The sequence below is a fragment of the Triturus cristatus genome, chromosome 3_2 (assembly GCF_964204655.1).
Source record: "Triturus cristatus chromosome 3_2, aTriCri1.1, whole genome shotgun sequence".
In the NCBI taxonomy this organism is placed as follows: Eukaryota; Metazoa; Chordata; class Amphibia; order Caudata; family Salamandridae; genus Triturus; species Triturus cristatus.
In genome coordinates this window covers 535,712,020-535,732,312 of record NC_140584.1, presented here as the reverse complement: position 1 = coordinate 535,732,312, position 20,293 = coordinate 535,712,020, and the positions used below count along the sequence as shown (strand labels likewise).

Sequence of the window (20,293 nt, the reverse complement as noted above, 5' to 3'; positions counted from 1 at the left end):
AACTAACATGATCTTCACAGGCCCCCTTGGACTCATTATTAATCCCTCCAATACTACTGCTCCACTCTCTAGTAATTTGTCAATATCCCCACCCTGGGTCCAGCCGTCCAGCTTGAGGATTATAGTTAGTACATGTGGTATAGTTCTGACCAAATAATGAAGCTGGTATGGAAGTAATTGGCCATGATACAGCAGAAGGGTTCAGGGGTTCGTTATGCAGGCTAGTCAGTACACTGGTTGGGCGGGGGTAGAAAAAGGTAAGATCTACAATTCTAATATCTCCCTTATTTTCACCCCATCCCTGCCTAGTTATCCATCCCGCCACCCTTGGATCTTGAAAGTTAACCACAACACAGTCCCCACCCAAACTTTTCGGTGTATACCCTATCCAATCTATTCTCCTTACCCCTATGATTAACCCGTCAAGGTCTCCTGGGAGAGGTCTATTCTCCCTTAACCAGTGCATGGTCTTATTTTTAAGCATCTGGAAGGTTTCTCTCTGCCCTATGGGAAGTGGTGGGACGTTTATAAGGACTACTACATAGGGGAAGGAATCCGGAGTAAGGTTTACTGGGGGTTTTCTGTGGTGTGGCTTTATCACGGGAGGTGGGATTGATTTGGAAACTGTAGGAACAGGACGGGGTGCAGGTTTCAACACCAACTGATTATTAGTTGGTTGGGTTGGAACTAGAACTTTACCCGCTGGAAGACATACATTGTCCCCTATCCCAACCGCAAGATTGTTTCGAACTAACTGCTTGTTGGTTATTTTTGTGGGTACTGGAGCTTTACCCACTAAGGAACATACAGTAACCCCTAAACCAGCCACGGGTGATGGATTTTGTGACTGAGATACCATCGACTGGGGTGGATTTGTGGTATTAGTGGTATTAGGCTGAAGTTGGACAGGGCCTAAATATACCAAATCAGTAGATTTGGTAGTTGTTTTGACAATGGTGTTACTTGTCTTAGGGGGTGAAGGAGAGTTGTTTTGAGACCTTCTACCCTTATCTTGAGTGACAAGGTTAATATTATCATGGGGCTTTATACTTAAATCCACCCTTGCATTAGTTTTAATCAATGATTTTGTAGAATAAAAATTATCTAGTGTTGCCTGCTCAAAGTGGTTTAACCTATCAGAGAGCTTGGCAATTCTATTCTCTATCGGGATAAGTATTAATCTAAGTAATCTTTCTAGCTCAGGGAGCAGATTTGCAAGTGGTAGCAATTTATCGTTAGTTGATAAAGCAGACTCAGGGCAAATTTTCTCTTGTGAGTCTAGGCTACCCAAGGGAACAAGGTTTGAGTTCTGAACACTTCCTATGCTTTGGTTTTCTTCAATAACAGCCTCTCTTGTACCCACAGTTTTGTGTAGCTTCCTTTGCTTTAGAGGGGGTTTGGCCACATTTTTACATTTTCTTTGTGGGGCTGTTCTTTTTCTTTTGGACCCAAGCTTAGGTCGAGTCGGGATAACCTGAGCACCTGGATCAGGAAGCAATATAGGACGGTTGTAACTCCCGCTGGAACTATTCAAATCTGTAACAGTTTCCTCATTTATTATTTGTGCCTGTCCTTCAGATTGTTCGTTGGCAACTGGAAAGTTTACTGAAGATAATGGAGTCACCAGAGTGGGATATGTTTGAGTTAAATACTTGTCCGTAGAATTTTTAAGCAATTCAATTGATTGTCTGCGCACTGCGCGCCTCTCGGCCAAGGTTAACTCTTTGTCAATTAAAGATGAACGGTTAAAAAAGAATTTATCTAAAGGGCCAATAGCTAGTAGACCAGTCTCAGTCGGTGAAGTAGTTGAACGGGCGCTGGCGGTACTTGTTAAGGCAGACATTGCCCTACTTCACACCAATACAGGATACAAAAAATTCACTTACTAGAAAGGAAACTGTAGAATACTTGTCAGGCCCCTGCAGCCCCCGGCAAGCTCCGTCGCGCTCCCGCGCAGCGTATTCACGCGTTAATTTATGACTCTGGCAGAGGCTACCCGGTCGTTGGGGTCGGGGGTGGGGAGGGAGAGCGGGCCAGGTGAAACAGGCGGGGTTACTGGGACTCCTAAGAAAAGTAGTCCCGGCCCTCTTGCTCGCAGCCCTCAGCCCCTATCTTACCCCAGCTGCAGCTAGCAGCCCACAAGGAAGAGCACCCCTCTGTGAAGCGGGACCTGTGCAACGGGTTCGGCCAAGCGTTAGTCACAATACAAGGAATCCACGGTCAATCTGAGTAGCAAAGGCAACAAAGGCAAATTTGTCCAGGTGTCCCTATTGTATTTCTAACTTCTATTGACACGTGGAGGTGAGCACAATAAGAACTACAACGTAGTGAATGAACAATGTATGCTGTAGATGACTCCAAGATCCGTGGCCCAGCCCTGTCTCCTCTGGCCTCTGAGGGCCACAGAGGGCCCGCCCTTTGCCCGGGCTTAGCCCGGCGTCGTCTGCGCGCGGTCCCGCGACGCGGGAGCTCTCCTCGGATTTAAAGCGCCTCCGGGCGCGGAAGAGGCGTGTGCGGCTTCCTGCCGCAATGGACACCGGTCGATGTAGTGCACACTGTGGCGGCACGGGATTTTCAAATGCAGTGGCAGTGCAGATAGACGCAGATATGCGCAGGGAAAGCAGGCCAGAGACACGTAGCAAGTATGGCCCCAGCACACAGCAAACGACAAACAGAACCCCATGGTATTCAGAACTCCTGGGCTTGAGCCTATGTCCTCCAGTCAGTCAGTCTGTCTCTCCTGGAGGACGTGCTGTCGCAGCAGCAGAATAGGGTTTTGCACTGGGCCTTCCCAATCCCCACCTTCAAGCTTGAAGATTAGGCTTCGACCTTCCCCCGGAGGTGGTTGATGTCATGTTGACAGCCAGGCATCCCTTGGCGAAAACTGTACACGCCTGTTATTGGGACAAATTTGTGGTTTGGTGTGCTAGATGCCAGATTGACCCCCTCCGTTATCTGACAATCTCTTGTTCGTACCTTTTCTTGCCCGGCAAGAATTTGCTTTTGGCACAATTAAGGGCTATCTTTCGACTCTTTCCGCATTCTTCCAGTTGCCAAATCAGCTCTTGTTGTTTAAGTAACCAATTGTGATGCAATTCTTTTTTAAAGGACTGCAACACGTTTCTCCCTTCTCCCTTTGTAATGCCCCAAAACTGATTTGCTCCACGTTCTAGCTGTTCGTCACAGCTCTTCTTACTGTTAAGACTGTGTTTTTCATCACCATCACCTTGACACAGCGTGTGAGTGATCTTCAGACTGTTTGTGTCACTCTATAATACACAACCTTCTTCCCAGACAAACTGGTTCTGAGGACTCTGTTCCACATCGATCAAACCATCAGTCTGACAGCATTCTATGCTCTGCCTCACCCCTGTAAGGAGGAGAGACTCCATCACTTGGGCTCCAAGAGAGGGCCAAGCTTCTACATGGATCATACCAAAGACCACCAGATGGACGATCATCTCTTTATGGGGATTCTCAGGAGCGAAAAAAAGGCGAGACGGTGCAGAAGAGAACCATCTCCCGTTTGATTGTGCTCTGCATTAAGATCTGCTACGCAGTGGCCAAAACACAGTCTCCAGAATGACTGCGTGCTCATTCTACTAGGAGCAAAGCTGATACTATTGCTTTGGCTCGTGGAGTTCCTGTCCTGGACAACTGCCAGGCAGCTACATGGGAGTCCCTCCATATGTTCACAAAGCACTTTTACCTTGACAGTCCGGTTCACTGAGAGGAGCTTTTTGCCTGCTTGGTTCTGCAGGACTTCCTGGTTTGACTCCATTCAGAGGCCTACCTCTGAATAGGAGTTGCTTTGGTATCTATTCAGAAGGTGAGTTAGCTGAAGTCTCTCTCAGAAGAAAAGGTTATTTACCTTCGATAATGTTCTTTGTGGTAGAGACTCTATCTAGCTGTAGATTCCTCACCAACCCTCTCATTCTTCCTGTTCTGTGATTGGACTTCATCTATTAATAAGAACCCAAGTCTAGGAATCTGCACACTGTCTACCAATGGATTTTGGGGCTCTGCGCCTAGGGGTGCAGACAGTCTTGGAAGCAACTGACAACGCGCTGGAGTGGCGCCTACATAGGCCCCATACTGCCTCACCTTCCGTCATGCAGAGTTACTGCTGAAAAGGTTCCAGGTCCATTGTGATACCCAGAAATTATTTAAAAGGTGAGGATTTTGCAGCTACATGGTCTCTACCAGAAATAGCGTTACTGAAGGTAAGTACCTTGTTATTCCTCCAATTTCAGTATTCATTTTCCAAAGGTCCATGAATATACTGTTACACTCTTGTTAACCCTGTATCTGTTCGTTTATTTCTAGTGTAAATAATTTTACCTTTATAGTGTTATGTCGATTGCCGAAATGTGGCTTGTTTCAGGAAATAAATTGATCTTATTTTAAAAAACAATAATTTTCTGCCAACAGCTTGGAGAAAAGAGTTCGAGACATTGTACATAAAGCATTTTGGGATTGTTTAGAAGCTCAATTTCATGAAGACCCACCAACCTATGACCATGCAATTACACTTTTAAGGGAAATTAAAGAGGTAAGTTAAGCTTCATTTCTGTAGATCATGCAAAATATCATCTGGGCAATATCAAATCATATCACCACTCTGTAGGCAAAACAATTACCCACTGCAGTTCAGAAAGCTCCCAAAAATGTGAATTTTCAGTACACTACCTGGCACTTTTAACTGGATGATTTCCTTCTACCATCCGACACTCACCCACATATACTTTTGCATGCATATGCCGCATGCTGCTTTTATCACCACAGACCTTTTTTTTATAAAGCATACCTGAATATAGAATTACTAGAACTGTAAACCCCATAATAAAAATGGCATTGTATTGTGAAAGGCATTCATTACCTTCAAGCAGACCCTTCTGAGAGTCTTCTCTTTTAGGATCAAAGAGTGTTTGCCCTCTGTACTCTGGCTAGCCTTTGGCTAGTCTGACAATGCCAGAACCCAATACACTCTTCAGTAGGAATTATGTTTTTGGAGGAAGCTACTGTAAAATAATACAACCATGTTTAGGAGGCTGTATCTGAGAAGATTAGAAGAAATCAATACCTTCTGATGTCCACAATTCTTTAAAGAGCATTCCCCTGTCCATGTGGTAGTTCCATAAATCAAATATGAAACCATATGGGCCCTCATCTTGGTTTAAAAAAACATATGTATAATGTGTTTTACTGGGTTTTTTTTGTTGTGGACTCTTGAGATCTTCTGGGTCGTGACTTTTTCCAGAGATATAATGCATTTCCTACTTCTACGAATAGAACCCTAGAATGTTTTGATAAGGCATTGTATTGAGCTATTACTAGACATATCACCTTCAGATAGCCTTAGAGCATTAGATATCTGAGCCTGTATTAATTCAGCTGTTTTGAAATTAGTTAGGGATTCTGCTAAACTGGCCCAGTATGCTTTCAGTGCGAGTCATCTTAGAATATTTGTTATCTTACTTATGTTCTTAGTAGAACCTCACTTCAGGAGATTGTGGAATATCCATTGTAATATCATTTTCAGGTATATTGTTTCAACTTTACGTTTTATCTCTTGGTATCAGCTGATGCTACTTGCGGGTGGTTCCGGTTGGTCCACTTGTGACCTGTTCCTCTGAGGGAGGCAGAAAATGTTCTTGCAGCAGCCAGCTAAACTTACAAGTTCTATGTTTTATATACATGCGCTGTTAAAATAAAGTTCCCTTGCTTGACTTTCTTTTTTATTTGGGAGTTAAGTATCTGTCCTGAAATCTTCCGGTATCATCATGTTAATTATTTGTTCTTGAGAAAATGCTGACTGTTTGTATTTGTTTGCTTGACTTTTATATAGCACGAAGGTATTGGTTATCAGAGCGCTTTACACGAGCACTAGTTGCGTTACATGAGGACACATTCATTTTTGTTAGACACGGGGAGATTAAGTGATTTGCACAGAATTACATGATGCCCTTGCCGTTAGGCGAACTCCTCTCCCCTTTTTATGACATAAAGCGATATAGGTCAGACTGGCTCCACGTAATCTTTTTTCCTAATCATAATATATTATTGCGTTCCAATCGAAATCATATATACCTTTCCCGCTTCTATCACTCCGCTTTCCTTCTCAATCCAAATAACTGACTAACCTATCCACCACTCAAATTACTTTCATATTTCACTATACTGATTCAACACTAATCCTTTATGGGTTCCGGAGTAGCGTGCTACTTGCCGAAAAAGCGCTTGACGCCTCGTCAGGGGTTGTAAGTGCAATTACAATACAGAACAATATATTCGAATACAAAGCAGGAACTGAAAGCTCAAGAATTTGCACATTCCCCCATCAATTGCATTCTTAGTTTCATCAAAAGCAAAGAGCAAGTATGTTCTATGAACAACTCCCCTAAACTGCCCCAACATCCACCCAAATTATTGAGCCTTTAATACACGTCATCATCTGTATTTCCGTTAGATCATCAGGATACGTCTGTCACCCAGTTATCTTACATCAAATCATCTGAGTTTTCCACATTATCTTGTGGGATTTCCCGTTATCTCGCTCCACTCTCACCACAGAGTGATAACTGTTTCAGTGCCCTCCGCTTCAGTGGATATTACACTGGGGGGTTACCTTCCGACAAGTATGTCCCTTGTGGGGCCCATTATTTTACAAAGTCCATAGTGTTCTCAGACATGCCACATTATAGCTTAACCATCGCCATAATTCCAGACGCAAGAATGCCAGTGTTCAATATTGGGAGGAGGGTTTAATTTTGCTTCCAAAATGAAGCAATTTTAGGAAATTCTCATCAAATGTGGAGCATATCCCTCTCCATTCCACAATCCCGACAACACATTGGATGTGCTGTAGGTTTAAACTTGTGTAGTTTGGCCTGACGCAGATACTAATCCAGCAGTAATTTATAAAGAAACTCCCTACCCAATATGCGATGCATAGCTTTGGTCAGGTCCTTCTAGATCTATAAGCATGGCTTTCCTGATATGCGACCATGTCTTTCCTGATATGTGACCATTGCCCCTCTGTGAGTTCCTTCCCTATGAGAGTCCCCCATTTGTATTTGTATGCATGGCATTTATCTAAGGACGTTTCCATGAGAAATTTGCATAGCGTAAAAATGACTACCTTTGTTCCTGTAACATTTCAGATAAACCTCTCCAATTGAGGTGAGTCCCTTCATAACTGCTTTTTTCATTGAGGGATAGGAGACCCAATGTTGCAGTTGAGCATAGTGTATGCACCCTCTCTTACTCAGTCGACATGAGCCAATCTCTCGTGCCAAGCATTAAAAGGTCCAGGGCTAGTGCTGGGGTGAAAAAGATATTGTAGTAGATTGGGGTGTATGGGGAGGGATGTGTAGTCAAATACAGTCGCTAGCTCACTGCATCTTAGATTGTAAGTATGGTGTTCATTGGCAGTACCAAGGTGCACATTGGCAGGACTGTCTTGCCTTTGTTTCCAAATGAGGCCCCCAAGTGAGGACCATGCTTTTGCTCTGTTCTACCCATGGGTGCCCATATTTTGTCTGATTTGTGGGTGTTCCTTTCTGCTAGCAACTTCAGCTGTGCCCCTCTTCAGTATGTGTGTATTTCTGGCAGGGAAAACACTCCCCTATCTCTGGATCTACAGAGTACTTTGTATGAGATCCTTGGCCTTCTTCCTCCTCCCCAGGAGCATTTCAAGGTCATATTCTTTAAGTGGAGAAATCTATTTCTGGCTCTGGCACCACTTTTGGCATGAGTAAGACCGGGAACAAGTAAAGTAACCTAGGGAGCACATTCATCTACATGGCATTGATCTTGCCAATCTAAAACACGAGAAGATTCATCCATCTCAGGAGGTCCAATTGGATCGCTGTTGAGAGGGCACTCAGATTTTTATACTTCTAGCACATTTGATGTGAACCTCACCCGTAGCTAATTCCTCTTGACGACAATTTAATTTTGTGTTCTCCTTGATTGCATCCACCGCCACCTGTGTCAATCTTAGTATTACGAATTTGGTAGTATTTATTTTAAACCCGGAGATTCTCTTAAAACATTTTAGTTGTGACTGTAACATAAGGAGGGGCCTCCCGGGTTCCATTAGGGTTTTGAGTATGATCTTTTGTTCATCCCAGCCAAATTATAGGTCCCCTAAACCACACCCCTCTCCAACCCTCTATTCCCCATCATCCCTTATGCAATTTGCTAGTTGTTTGTTACTTGGCGGTGGTGGGGGAAGAAGAGAGGTCAAGGGGCACTCCTGGCATGTCCCATTCTCCACTTCAAACAGTTGGAGCATTGCATAGGAGGTGCTTGGTCTCAGCATTTATTTCGACTATAATTGATGGCATTACCTAATTTTTTGCTTTTTGGCTAGGTGGAACAACCCCTAATATTATCATGTGTTTGATGGCGTTTTATAAATCCCAATGGGTTAGGGTGTATGAGATTTGGAAGTATGTTTTGCTGTCGCAATGCTAATATCTCCGTAAAGGTTTTCGCATCAAAGTTTAGAAGCCCAGTAGGTCTTTATGATATGCACAGGATATCAAAGCTTTAACTATTGTGGGGTTCACCTTTCTGGTTTTTCAAAAGCAGTTGAAAGTCGGTGCCAGGATGGGGAATAGTAATCCACAGAAAGCCTTGTAAAACCCTTTAATTTAGCCATTCGGGCCTGATGCCTTATTAGGTTTCAAAGTTTTAATGGGTGCTTTAATTTCGCCCTCAGAGATATGAGATTGTAAATTGGACGCTTGCTCAGGAGTGATCTTTGGAATGTGGCAAGTAATTAAAAATGTGTCTTTTAGTGTCTCCAGAACGGGTTCTGCTGTATAGGAATAATAGTCATAGAAAGCTTTCTTTCCCCATCATCTTTGGTAATTCTCTCTCTGTTATCTGGGACTACTACTTTTATCAATAAAAAAAAAAAAATAAGCAGGCAAGGTGTGGACCCACCTTGTTTACATGATTGTAGTGCATATGTTTTAACCGCAGAATGGAGATTTAAGCCTTATTTGTATCTCTTGTGTGTATTCGGCCTGTGAGTGACGTGACAGTTCACAGAAGACAGTATGAGGGGGATACCCTGTACTCTGTGCAATCTTAGATCTTCCTCCAATTTTTCTCATTGTTGACACCTCCCATTTCTAAGGATTGGACCACCTTGAAGGTATACCAGAGACATTCAAGGGAGACGTTTTGAGTAATGCTATTAGCAAAGTAGTCTTCAGTATGTGTACATAGTACCCCTTGTAGCACTGGGTCCCTCAGAGCAATGGATAGAAAATCCATCTTCCTCCCCTCTTTGGCCTGTCTACCCGGTGTTTGTCTTTAAAAGTAGGGATGATTGGATATAGATATCATTCCTATCTCAGATTGTAATATTATTATCGGGAGTTGTTGAGTACATTCTGTGGACGTGGGAGAAAATGTATAATCTTGTTGTGTATTGTCGTGTTATCGCCAAATGTCTTGGAGGCCTAGGATTGTAAAGGTTTGCCCTTAAGTGTCTTCAAAAACGCTTCCGAATGCTTTATTCCAGTGCCTGTTTCTTCCATTCTAGGGTCCCAAACTGTCACCCATGATTATGTCTCCTTTCGTGAACCCCAGTAGTATGTCTACTGCGTTGCATAAAAAGGCATCTTGACCTGAGTTGGGACAATAGATAGCCACTATTGTCAACTTTTTCCTTTTCACCAGCCCCTTGACCATGAGGTATCTACCCTCTTTATCATTCTTAAAATAGTTTTTTATAAAACGCAAATGCCTGTGTACGAAAAGGGCTACCCCATTATGTCTAACGAGGCCTGAGAAGTTGAGATATTGCTCATGCCTCAGTCTTGTCTCCGCCAACCTTTTTAAATCCGTCTCCTTGATGGCTACTACATTGTATCTCCTGTCCACTGCCATAGTTTAATGTATTTTATTTGGGGCATATTATTTTCACCATCCTAGGTTCTATGTGTGGGTGAATCTATTTTCTCCTCTCCGCTCCCAATGAGGGTTCTATATTTGCTAAAGACCGGTGTACGATCCTGTGTACTGGTGATCTTGCAATCAGTATCCTATTGTCTCTTTGCATCAGCAACCTAAATTCCCTCCCCCCACCCGCCGTTTCCCCATCATGCAAAACATTGCAACAGTGCAAGAAAACAACTATTCAGAGGCATTGTACAGTACTGTGGAAGCCCCTTCCTGATATGAGGCCCTCATTTACCACCAAAGTTGACTTTTTGCGCATCATCAACATCGAACCATTGATCCTGGTTCTCAGCAGGTGGTGTATTTTATGATTGGTTGTGTATGTGTAGGAGATCATGACATGAATCTGCTCAATATATTGTAGAAGTTTACATCAGATGGTGTGTGGTTCACAAGAGTACTTCTCCCTTGTATGCCTGACCAGCTTCTTCCTTTCGCCTTACAACTGTTTTACTACTTCACAATGCCAACATGTGTCTGCTTCATTGCTCTCTTCGATGCCACCTCTCTTGGCCTCTTGTGTCGCACTCCCCGATGTCTCTGCAGGTGTGGCAATTTCCATTTCAGTCTTCTTGGTTGCTTTTTCTCTTGGCTTCGCCGATACTGGATTCAAGGTGTCCATGTGCAAAGTTGAACACTGAGGATTCATGCTGCATTTGCTCTATCCGAGGTCTGATGTGATGTCTTCTTGAATTTGAATGCAGTACCAAAGGAAATAGCCATCTGTAGCTTGCTTTGCTTTACATCAACAACAAAAGAGTGAACAAAGTAAGGAGCAAAATAGGAGTAACAGCGTGAGCAAAAAGTTGTGTTTTTAAGAGAACCCTCACTCACCAACCTGGTTGGTGACATGCTTCATCATCGGGTTCCACCAGAGAGGCCGAATGCCTCTCTGGTGTGCTACAACGCCTGAACTACAGCGGAGCTGGTTTTTGATGGAAAGGGGAGTGAAAAATTTAAAAGGTGAGTGGTTTTAACCAATAACCAATTTAATTCTGGCAAACCAAATACCGAACTAAAAACAAGTGGGTTGGACAGAAGCCGGCCAATTAGGTGGGACACGGCTTATCCAAAAGGGGGAAGGTCAACATGTTTCTGCTTAATGAGCCCAGTCGGCTAAGCATTCATCAGGACCATAGGGAACACCACGGCGGTATGCACACGCTAAGGTGCACCCAGACCAGTGGTGTGTTTGAGCGGTAAGACTCACTGTTTTACCGCAAGAGCCATCCTGTAATTAAGGGGCTAGTAACGCCTGTAAAGGGAAAAAAACAGACATAACACACATAAAGACATATACAGATAGACACATTGTGTCACTTGAATATCTTATGCTTTACGTGATTCAGGTGAACACAATTGGTAGGCCCATGCTGTGAAGGGGGAGTGGGTGTCAAATAACGTTAAGTGGTTATCAAGACTCCCACACAAAAAGAGTGGTGCTCTGTGTGAGCTGTAGGACCTGTACTTTTATCAGCGTGTTTTCGTAGTGGTCCTGCGCACAAGTTGTGTCAGTGAAGTCAATAAAACAATGTATTGACTAGCCGGCCAGCGATGTGCTGTCGGCGTAGGCTGTAATAGCCGTAGTGCTTGCCTTTAAAAATATATACATATATACATATAGCGGACTCGTGCAAGTGGAGTACATGCTGAAATGAGCACACATGGTGTTTGCCAGGCGCCGTTGCTCCAGTGCATGACTATCAATTTGGTATTTAAAAACAACAACAACATGGAAAAAAGGGGGCTGAACTCTTACTCAGTAAACCAGTATTTGTTGCGTCATGGGTCCGAGAGGGGGGTAGTGAGCTATAGTATCTATGGGAGTAGATAAATAAGAGAACCTTGTTGGTCTGGGTACTCGTAAGAGAAACTCACTGGGACCAGAGGGACGCGATGGTAAAGGGAAACTACTTACTTCCATGCTCGCACACTCCCGCAAGGTACCTGGATCAGTCCTGCTCGGCCCGGATCTTGGTGAGTATGGAGTGAGAGCCGGAATAAATACAAATGCAAACCTATCACGTGATGCGGAGACGCGTGTCACGTGATAGCAACAGCGTCCGTAAACGCGTGACATCATCATCAGGGGCGTGTGTTAGCGGCCGAGCCCTCAGACCTAGTCCCATTAGGATTGGTTGATTAAGATGTGGTGGGCTGAAGTAGGATATGCTAGTTTTTACAGGGAGCATGACAAATAATGGCGAAAATACTTCGTCATAATTATTTATGTTTAAAAATAGTCGGTGATTATTGACTACTTAAACATGCCACGTAATGCCTGAAAACTGTTCAAAAGAATTACACTTTACGGGTGGATCCCCTAAGTGAAAACTGATTTCATGAGGAAATTAACGAGAGGCGCTTTGTGTATTGTATCTATTGGTGACCCACTGCATTGGTCAGTTCCAATGAGAAACACAACAGAGGGGGTCTAAAGAAATCCTAGGCAGTGCTACAAAGAGGCCATCAAGGTGTTAGTCCTAATGGTGGAAATCAACCCATATTTCAATTCTTCAAGACGGAGTTCCACGGGATGTTATCATTAAGACCTGTGAGGTGAGTAGAAAGGCGATAGACCCACCTTTGCTCTTTTTCAAAGAGTAGCTGCTGAGTATTTTGTCCTGGTTTCAATTTTTCAATGATTGACCAGGTCATATCGTTCGTGGTGTGATTGGCCAAAAGAAAATGTTCTGTCAATTTTGTGCTTAGTTTTCGACAGCGAATGGTACTGCGATGTTCGCATATGCGCTGCTTAATTTTCCTCCCTGTCATCCCGACGTATCTTAGTCCGCATGGACAGGTGATGAGGTAAACCACGTCTGTAGAGTTGCAGTTTGTGTGCGTTCTCTGCACCCATTGTTTCCCTGGTTCAAGTTCAAGGTGTTTCGAGGGGGAAGTCAGGTGGCAGACGCTACATGAGCCGCAAGGGTAGTGACCAACAATAGGAGGGAGGCCCCACGCACTAGTAATAGACTGGTTTTGATCTTTGTCTGATATCTTAGGGCGAGTGTGGACCAAGGCATCCTTTAAACTCCTTGCTCTTTTGTAAGAGAATAAAGGTTTATCCCAGTTGTGCTTGTTGCTCGTCAGGATATTCCAGTGCTTCTTAATGGACTTGCTGACTGCGTTTGATGCTGCATTGAAAGTTGTTACACAAGTGAGAGGTATGGAATCCTGATCATCTCTCACATGGTCTTCTAGTAGAGCGTCTCGATTTTGATTCCGGGCCCGCTTGTTGCTCCTGGAAAGGATTCTGTCAGGGTAACCCCGAAATTTCAATTTCGATGTAAGCTCTTGTGCTTGTTTCTTGTATGTAGACACTTCGCTACAGTTCCGTCGGAGACGCAAAAATTGCCCAAAGGGGAGGTTTTCCCTAAGAGGGCGAGGGTGGTAGCTGGAAAAGTGTAACAGATTATTCTTTGCCGTCGGTTTATGGTGAGTTCTGGTTTGGAGGGTATCACCTGTTCTGGTGATTACCACATCAAGGAAGATCATCTCATCCTTGTCATGTGTGTGGGTGAATCTGAGATGGGGATCGCAAGTATTTATCCATCCAAAGAAATCTCTGAGGCGGTCCTCAGAGCCCTGCCAAATGATCAGCACATCGTCAATGTACCTTTTCCAAAAGAAGAGGCTTGACAGAAAAGGGTTGTTGGGATCCAAAATGAATTTTCTTTCGAAGTCGAAAACATACAACCCGGCTACCGAAGGCGCAAAAGTGCTGCCCATTGAAGTTCCTGTGATTTGTTGAAAAAGGTCACCCTTATATTCGAAGAAGTTCCTCTTCAGTGCGAGAGTGGCACAGCTGACAATGAATTCTCGCGGGGTCGTGTAGTTCCAAACACTGGACTCAAGGGTGTGTCTCACGACATTGATGGTGTCATCCTGCGGGATGCAGGTGTACAAACTTTCGATATCCATTGTCACAAGGAAGGATACACCTTCCGGGAGAACCATCCCTTGGAGTAGTGATAACAGACTTTTGGTGTCTTTCAGCTTTGCTTTGTCGTAACTTATTGGCCGAAAATGTTGTTGTTGGGCGAGCATGGTGGGGGAAATATCCTGGAATGGAGAACAGTCTAAGACTTGTGACTTATTTGGCTCTTCTCCCTCGCTGCTTTTAGCATTTTCTCCTTCATTTGGCAGTTGTGAAATTCCCCTAGTATGGCATGAGGTCTACTAATTTCTCCATTTCTGCGCAGCCCAACTCTGTGTACTCTATGCATTATGGTTTGATTCTGTCTGAGTCCCAACAACGTAGCAAAAAGACACTCCTGTATGCCCCACACCCTAAAACACGGTTTTCAAGGCCTTCCTTTTTCTTGGTAATAACATAATTTTGTGCTTGTGAAGTAGAAATTTGTAATTTTACAGCGGTACTTTTCTCCTCCAGTTTCTGGATTTGTCCCTCCACTTCAATAACTGTGGTGCCAATTGAGTCTGCCAACTCTTAACACTGTAATTGTTTCTCCCAGGTCAGAGTGCAGAGCAGTGAGTATCCTGGTGATATTGGTCCGAGGCTTCGCTCGCAGTTCAGCTTTGAACAATTTCAAGCCTGCGAGGAGTTTAAGTTTCATGAGGGCTATGTGGATAGGTTCACATAAGTTTTGTTCTTGTGGGCTCTCCATGGTTCTCAGGCTGCCTTCTTGTCTGGCCATGGCATAGGCGCGCCAAAGGCAAGCCCGTCTGCCTGGAGCCAAGGCCAGAAATCCTGCCTTTTTCCATTTAGAAATGGAAAACCAACACTTCCCCCACCCACATTGCATACCCCATTTTTTTTTTAAACTGACTTTTATTTGTTTGGAAAAGCCATACATACAGCCCCGTGGGCATCACGGAAAAATTGTTGGAAAGGCGATATGCATTGCAATTATGTACATTAGCATTCCTGCCGTCCTCCCACGGCTGGCTGCAAGCTAAGAGTCTCTTCAAGGGATCCCAGGAGCACACCACTGGTTCCCAGCCACCCCCCACAGGTAGCCTGGCATACAGCTCAATTCGTCTTTATGCATGTTCCAGTCCAATAATGTAAATCTGAATAGAGAACTCCCAAAACACTTTCCTGCAAGATGGTCATTGTGTCCGGGACCCCCTCCAATGTTTTCTCTGGCACCTTCACTCGCTCCTTTAGTTTTCTGTGGTCATCCTTAAGCAGAGCGAGGTCTACTCCAATGGCGTCAATGTTTGTCTCAAGGGCTTCTCATGATGCAGTGATGGCCTGCATTATGTCTGCCAATGTAGGGCCTCCTGGGACATATGCACTTGGGCGCTCCGTCACGTCATCCTCATTGTCAGTCTGTTGTCCCGCGCCCTCCACCTGGAGGGCCGCAAAACCCTTTTTTCTGGATACTTGCCCCATCACAACTGTCCACGATAGGCCACGTAGTATCCCACCAAATTCGGTATCTCACGAGTACCAGCCGAGCAATCAGACCAGCACTCCCCAGCCAAGGGTGTGGGCCCAGAGCAATAGCGCCCAGCCGTGAGGTGAGGGCAACTAGTCCAGGGAGCTCTAGGATCGTGCCTGAGCTCCGCCACAGCAACCAGGACGGTCAGAGAAAGCACTCCCACACAGTCTTTCGCTCTCCCTGGGCTTCACAGCAGGGAGAAAGCGCCGCTCAGTCGGGCCAACACGGGAGGGAGACAGGGCGACGTCCCGTCCTTAGGTAGCTCAGGGCGTACTTCACCAAGGCCCTCCAGCCCACCAGAGCTGCCACGACTCCCACCCAATGCAGCGATGAGCCTTGTTGGTCCGGCTTCTCACAGACACCATCCAATGTCCCAGGTGGATTTCAGGGCCGAGCTCAGTGCGTCGCCGTCTGGCCCACTCTGCCGCTTGCGAGAACCCAGCGGTCGCTTACCGCACGCTTTCCCAACAGGCCCCTCCAGCTCCTCTCGGGCCGCCATCTTGGGACCGTGATTCAGTGCTAGGACGTGTGGCTCTGGCTCTTCTGTGCGCTGTCCCCACACCGGAACGTCCGCAAACCTCCGTCTCGAGATCGGATCAAGGACACCTCGCTGTCGCGCAGATGTAGTCTGCAGCACTCGGGACGCTGCAGCTCACAGAGGCCTCTCCGTCAGGCCGCGGCCGCCGTCTTGGATCACCACAGCCGGAGTGCAAGCAGAGCAAAGAATCATTTTTTTGCTCCGTATTACAGCCTCCTGTGCCGTCGACGGATCCTCCACAGGGGCAACAGGCATTCCGACTTAGATTGGGGCCTCCTTAGCACATCAGGATCAATTGCCACGGAGGGAGGTCACGGAGGAGCTCCGTGGTCCGCTTCTCCCTACATCGGCATTAAGCCATGCCCCCCCCCCCTTGCATACCCCATCCTGACTTTCAGACTCAGTCTCAAAAACTTTATTCGATTCAGAACAAAGGAATCATAAAAGTCAAACAATTTCATTTACAAACATTATTTCAAAATCATTTTTTAAAAAGGCATTCTTACAATTATAACACTAAACTGTTAAAATTCATTAGCTAAAATAATCACAAATAAAACCCCATAGCTGTTACTTCCAATCAAATTAAATGATTTCATTGGTTCTTCATGCCAGGGCATACATTAAAGTGCCGGTCAAAACAAATAGAGAATCAGAAAATCACGATGCAATGATATACAATATAGATAATCAAGGGTCAACTTCATGGTGCCCGATTTAGCCGTAACGTTTCCTGATCAAAAGTGACATCCGTATAAAATTTAGCATTGCACAGCAAACACCAGGTGAAGATAGGGATAGTAAATGATCATAGCCCTCTTCATAATGGCATGGTTGCTTTTCCTTAAGGATCGGCTTAATAAACCTGATTCTCGGGTCCTTATATAGGGAACAGAAAAGAACAATGTGCATCGTGCTTTGGCTATCTTTGTCATTACAAGGACAGGGTGGCAGTCTCTCACACCAACCCCCCTGTTTAGGAAACGCAAAGAGAAAATGCAGGGTGTGTAACCTAAACCTTGTCAAGTAGAATCGCCATTGCACATGGTTTGTAAAAGATAAATAAAACTGGTGCAGCAAAGTAGCCTTAGGGGCATAAGGGCTAACCAGGGAATTCACAAACGGTGATTTCCAATAAGTTGTTTTAATTACAGCTTTGATGTTTCCCTGTATATTTTCGGGGTTGTCAAATATGTCACCCAGGCCTAATTTATGAAACATTTCATTTACATAAGATAGCCAGGGGATCTGTTTCATGTTTGCCAACTTTAAACAATCCCGGAGGATATCTCTAGTAAGCTGTAAGTCCTCTGATTGCCATATTTTGCCCCATAACAATAAAGGGGAAAGGCGAATGGTGTCACTCACGTAACTTAGACCTAATTCGTTGTGGACAAATCTGTTTGAGGAGCCTGATGGAGTAGCCAATACACGCTTTAAAAATTTATTCTCCATAATCTGTAGTGAGTCAGGGCTTTCAATCCCCCAAACTCCTGCCCCATAAGTAGCAACCGACAAACATTTAGCTTTATACAAAGTTTTTAAATGTGTGACAGGTTTTTGTCCTAGTTTGCCACAGAAACGGAACAGACTCTCTATAGAGCGACTAGCACTTTGAACTCGGGTCTGCATTAACGGGGCCCAACTTAGTTTGTTGTTAAAAAGGTTACCCAGATAATTAAAGTTTTCAACCTTTTCAATGGTAGAGTTGTTAACTACAAACTTTCTAGTCTTAGTGCCCTTTGGGCCACAGACCATGGCGAAGGATTTGGCAAAGTTAACCTTAAGGTCTAGGTCCAACATGAATTTGTGGAAGGCATCAAGACAGTGCTGCATACTGTTTCCTGTGAGTGTCATAAGTACCGTATCGTCGGCGTAAGAAAGCATTGGAATGCTCCTGCCGTTGACCTTTGGAAAGTCATAACAATTATCCAACAGATATTTTTCCAGGCCATTGGTGTACACAAGAAACAGAAAAGGAGCTAATATGCATCCTTGTCGGACGCCCTCAGTTGAGAGGATAGACTTAGTTTTCTCTCCCCCTGGCCCAAACCTTATGGCTACAGTAGTTGATTCATGGAGTCTACGGAGCAAGGTGACCAAGGGTTCCTCGAAGCCCATGACCTCCATCATTTGCCACAACTTGCTCCGACACACAGTGTCAAATGCACTTGAAAGGTCCATGAAGGCAAGGTGGATGGAGGATTTCCTTGCCTTCATGTATTTACCTATGATCAGGGCCAGGTTCAGGCACTGTTCTACAGTACCTTTACCTTTCCTGAACCCATATTGGGAATCCACAATAAGGCCCACCGAATCTGCCCAAGTTTCCAATCTAGCTAAAATGACCCTACCCAATATCTTACACGATGCATCAATTAATGAAATTGGGCGATAGCATCGGGGATCTGATCTATCGCCCTTCTTAAAAATTGGCACCACTATTGCCTCCTTCCATGATGCCGGAATACGGCTAATAACGACTGCTCTAAAAACATTTAATAACAGGGGGGCCCAAACCTTAATATTATGTTTAAAAAAGTCCAAAGGCACTAGATCAGGGCCGGGTGCTTTTAATGGTATGCCTTTCGACAGAGCATCTTCCACTTCCTGTAAGGTGAACGACGCGCTCAAGGACAAGGAAGACTGAGAGACCACCAAATCCCTAACATCTCCTTGTGATGGTTCATTGGATAGAGTACCATGTGGGTTAAAAATCTTCCCAAAGTGTGATTCCCATGTTTCACATGCAATCTGCATCACAATGTTATCCTTGCCATTACTTGTAAAAAGGGGGCGATTAATAACTTCCCAAAAGAGCCTGCTGTCCTTCAATTCCGAGGCCTTCTCTAAATCTTCCCAAGCTTGGTTTTTTAGGTCCAGCTTCCTTGTTCTTATGGCTTCTTTGTATGCCAGTCTAGATGCTCTAACCACTTCTGTGTCCCTGGGTTTTTGTTTTAATGCCGCTCTCAAGGATCTGTGTGTTGCCGAACATGCGGCGTCAAACCATCTAGGACCAAGCATTTTGCTTTTACCAATTGGTTTTGTGAGGCGTTCGGCTACATACCCACATAAAGATTCAAAATTCCCTATAACCTTTTCAGGTGTGGTTGTAGGTGTTAAACATGCCTCGAACTCAGAGCTATATCTATTTAGGATCTCAGCCTCAAGACCTACCGCGTCTATTTTGCCCCATTTAAGTGTAATACCTTTGTTCCTACTATACTTTACAGGTTGCTCCCAGACAGAGTGTTTGGGTTTAACGGGACAAAGCAAGGATACATTTAGAGGATTGTGATCACTGGCAGCATTAGCGATTACTTCCAGCTTGTCAACATGATGGAGGTGTCCACTAGAGACAATTACAAAATCAATAAAACTCATCATACCTCTACTTCCCTGAAACGTCGGTATTGGAGCAGAATTTGGACCAACCCAGGGTTCCACTATACATAGATCATTTAAGATAATGATGTTGTTTAGAGCGTCCCCCTGTGGTGTATGTTTGAAGTGTAACAGGGGTTGGTCATGGGAGTCACTTAAACCACACGCCTTCGAGTCCCCGTAGGTGCATAATGAGCAGTTAAAATCTCCCACCCAAATGACAAATAGTAGGGGTTGCGCGAGGCGTGCCCTGGCTATGGCCTCCTCCAAATTCAACATTACGCTTGTCTCTTTGTTGTCAAAGATGTTGTAATACCAATTAATCAGCAGCAATGGTTCAGGAAACAAATTAACCAACATTAACACTTGAAACCATGGGGAATCAACTATCTTAGAAATTACAAGTTTACATAGTTTTAAGGATGTTGCCATCATTAGGCCCCCTTTTGCCCTACCCGCTTGTGAGGGTATCGCAAGGGTATTAAAAGCTTGATAGCCCTCGATGTTCTGAGTGGATCGGCTCCAAGTTTCCTGAAAGCACAGGATGTCATAGTCACCCACAAAATCTAGCCATGCCTCGTCCTCCAATCTTGAGGCGAGCCCAGCGATATTCCAGGAGATAAGGCGCATCCTTACAGCACTTTGATTTTGTCTACCTAATTCAGTTAGTGCTTCCGGATTATGCCTTAAGATGATTGGACTTGATTCGCTTTCTTTAGTGTGGCCAGCCTCAGGAACTTGGGGGTTGGATGTACAATCATCACCAACAGAAACATTTTCCCGTGAATTATCAACACAGTTTTCTCCCTTCTCCCTCTGGCTCGGCTCTCCTGATATCAGAGCATTTGTGTCGCCGGGAGAACTCAATGATAGTCAGTCTATCTCTTCCAACCCTGCAAGTGCATCAAAGCGGTTTCTTAGGGGGATATTACTAGGAAACCGTCCTAGATAGTCTTCCCCTTGGAATCGTGGTCTCAGA

The 20,293-nt window shown here is 44.6% G+C and overlaps 1 protein-coding gene across 2 annotated transcripts in view; it reads left to right on the top strand.

Annotated features, from left to right (window-relative positions):
- TCP11L1 (t-complex 11 like 1) overlaps positions 1 to 20,293 on the top strand; it is a 343,218-nt gene that overhangs the window by 215,685 nt on the left and 107,240 nt on the right. For both annotated transcript variants that reach the window (XM_085648244.1, XM_085648245.1), the window contains exon 4: positions 4,432 to 4,552. In XM_085648244.1, coding sequence (XP_085504370.1) covers positions 4,432 to 4,552 — 121 coding nt within the window. The remainder of the gene's footprint in view (positions 1 to 4,431; positions 4,553 to 20,293) is intronic.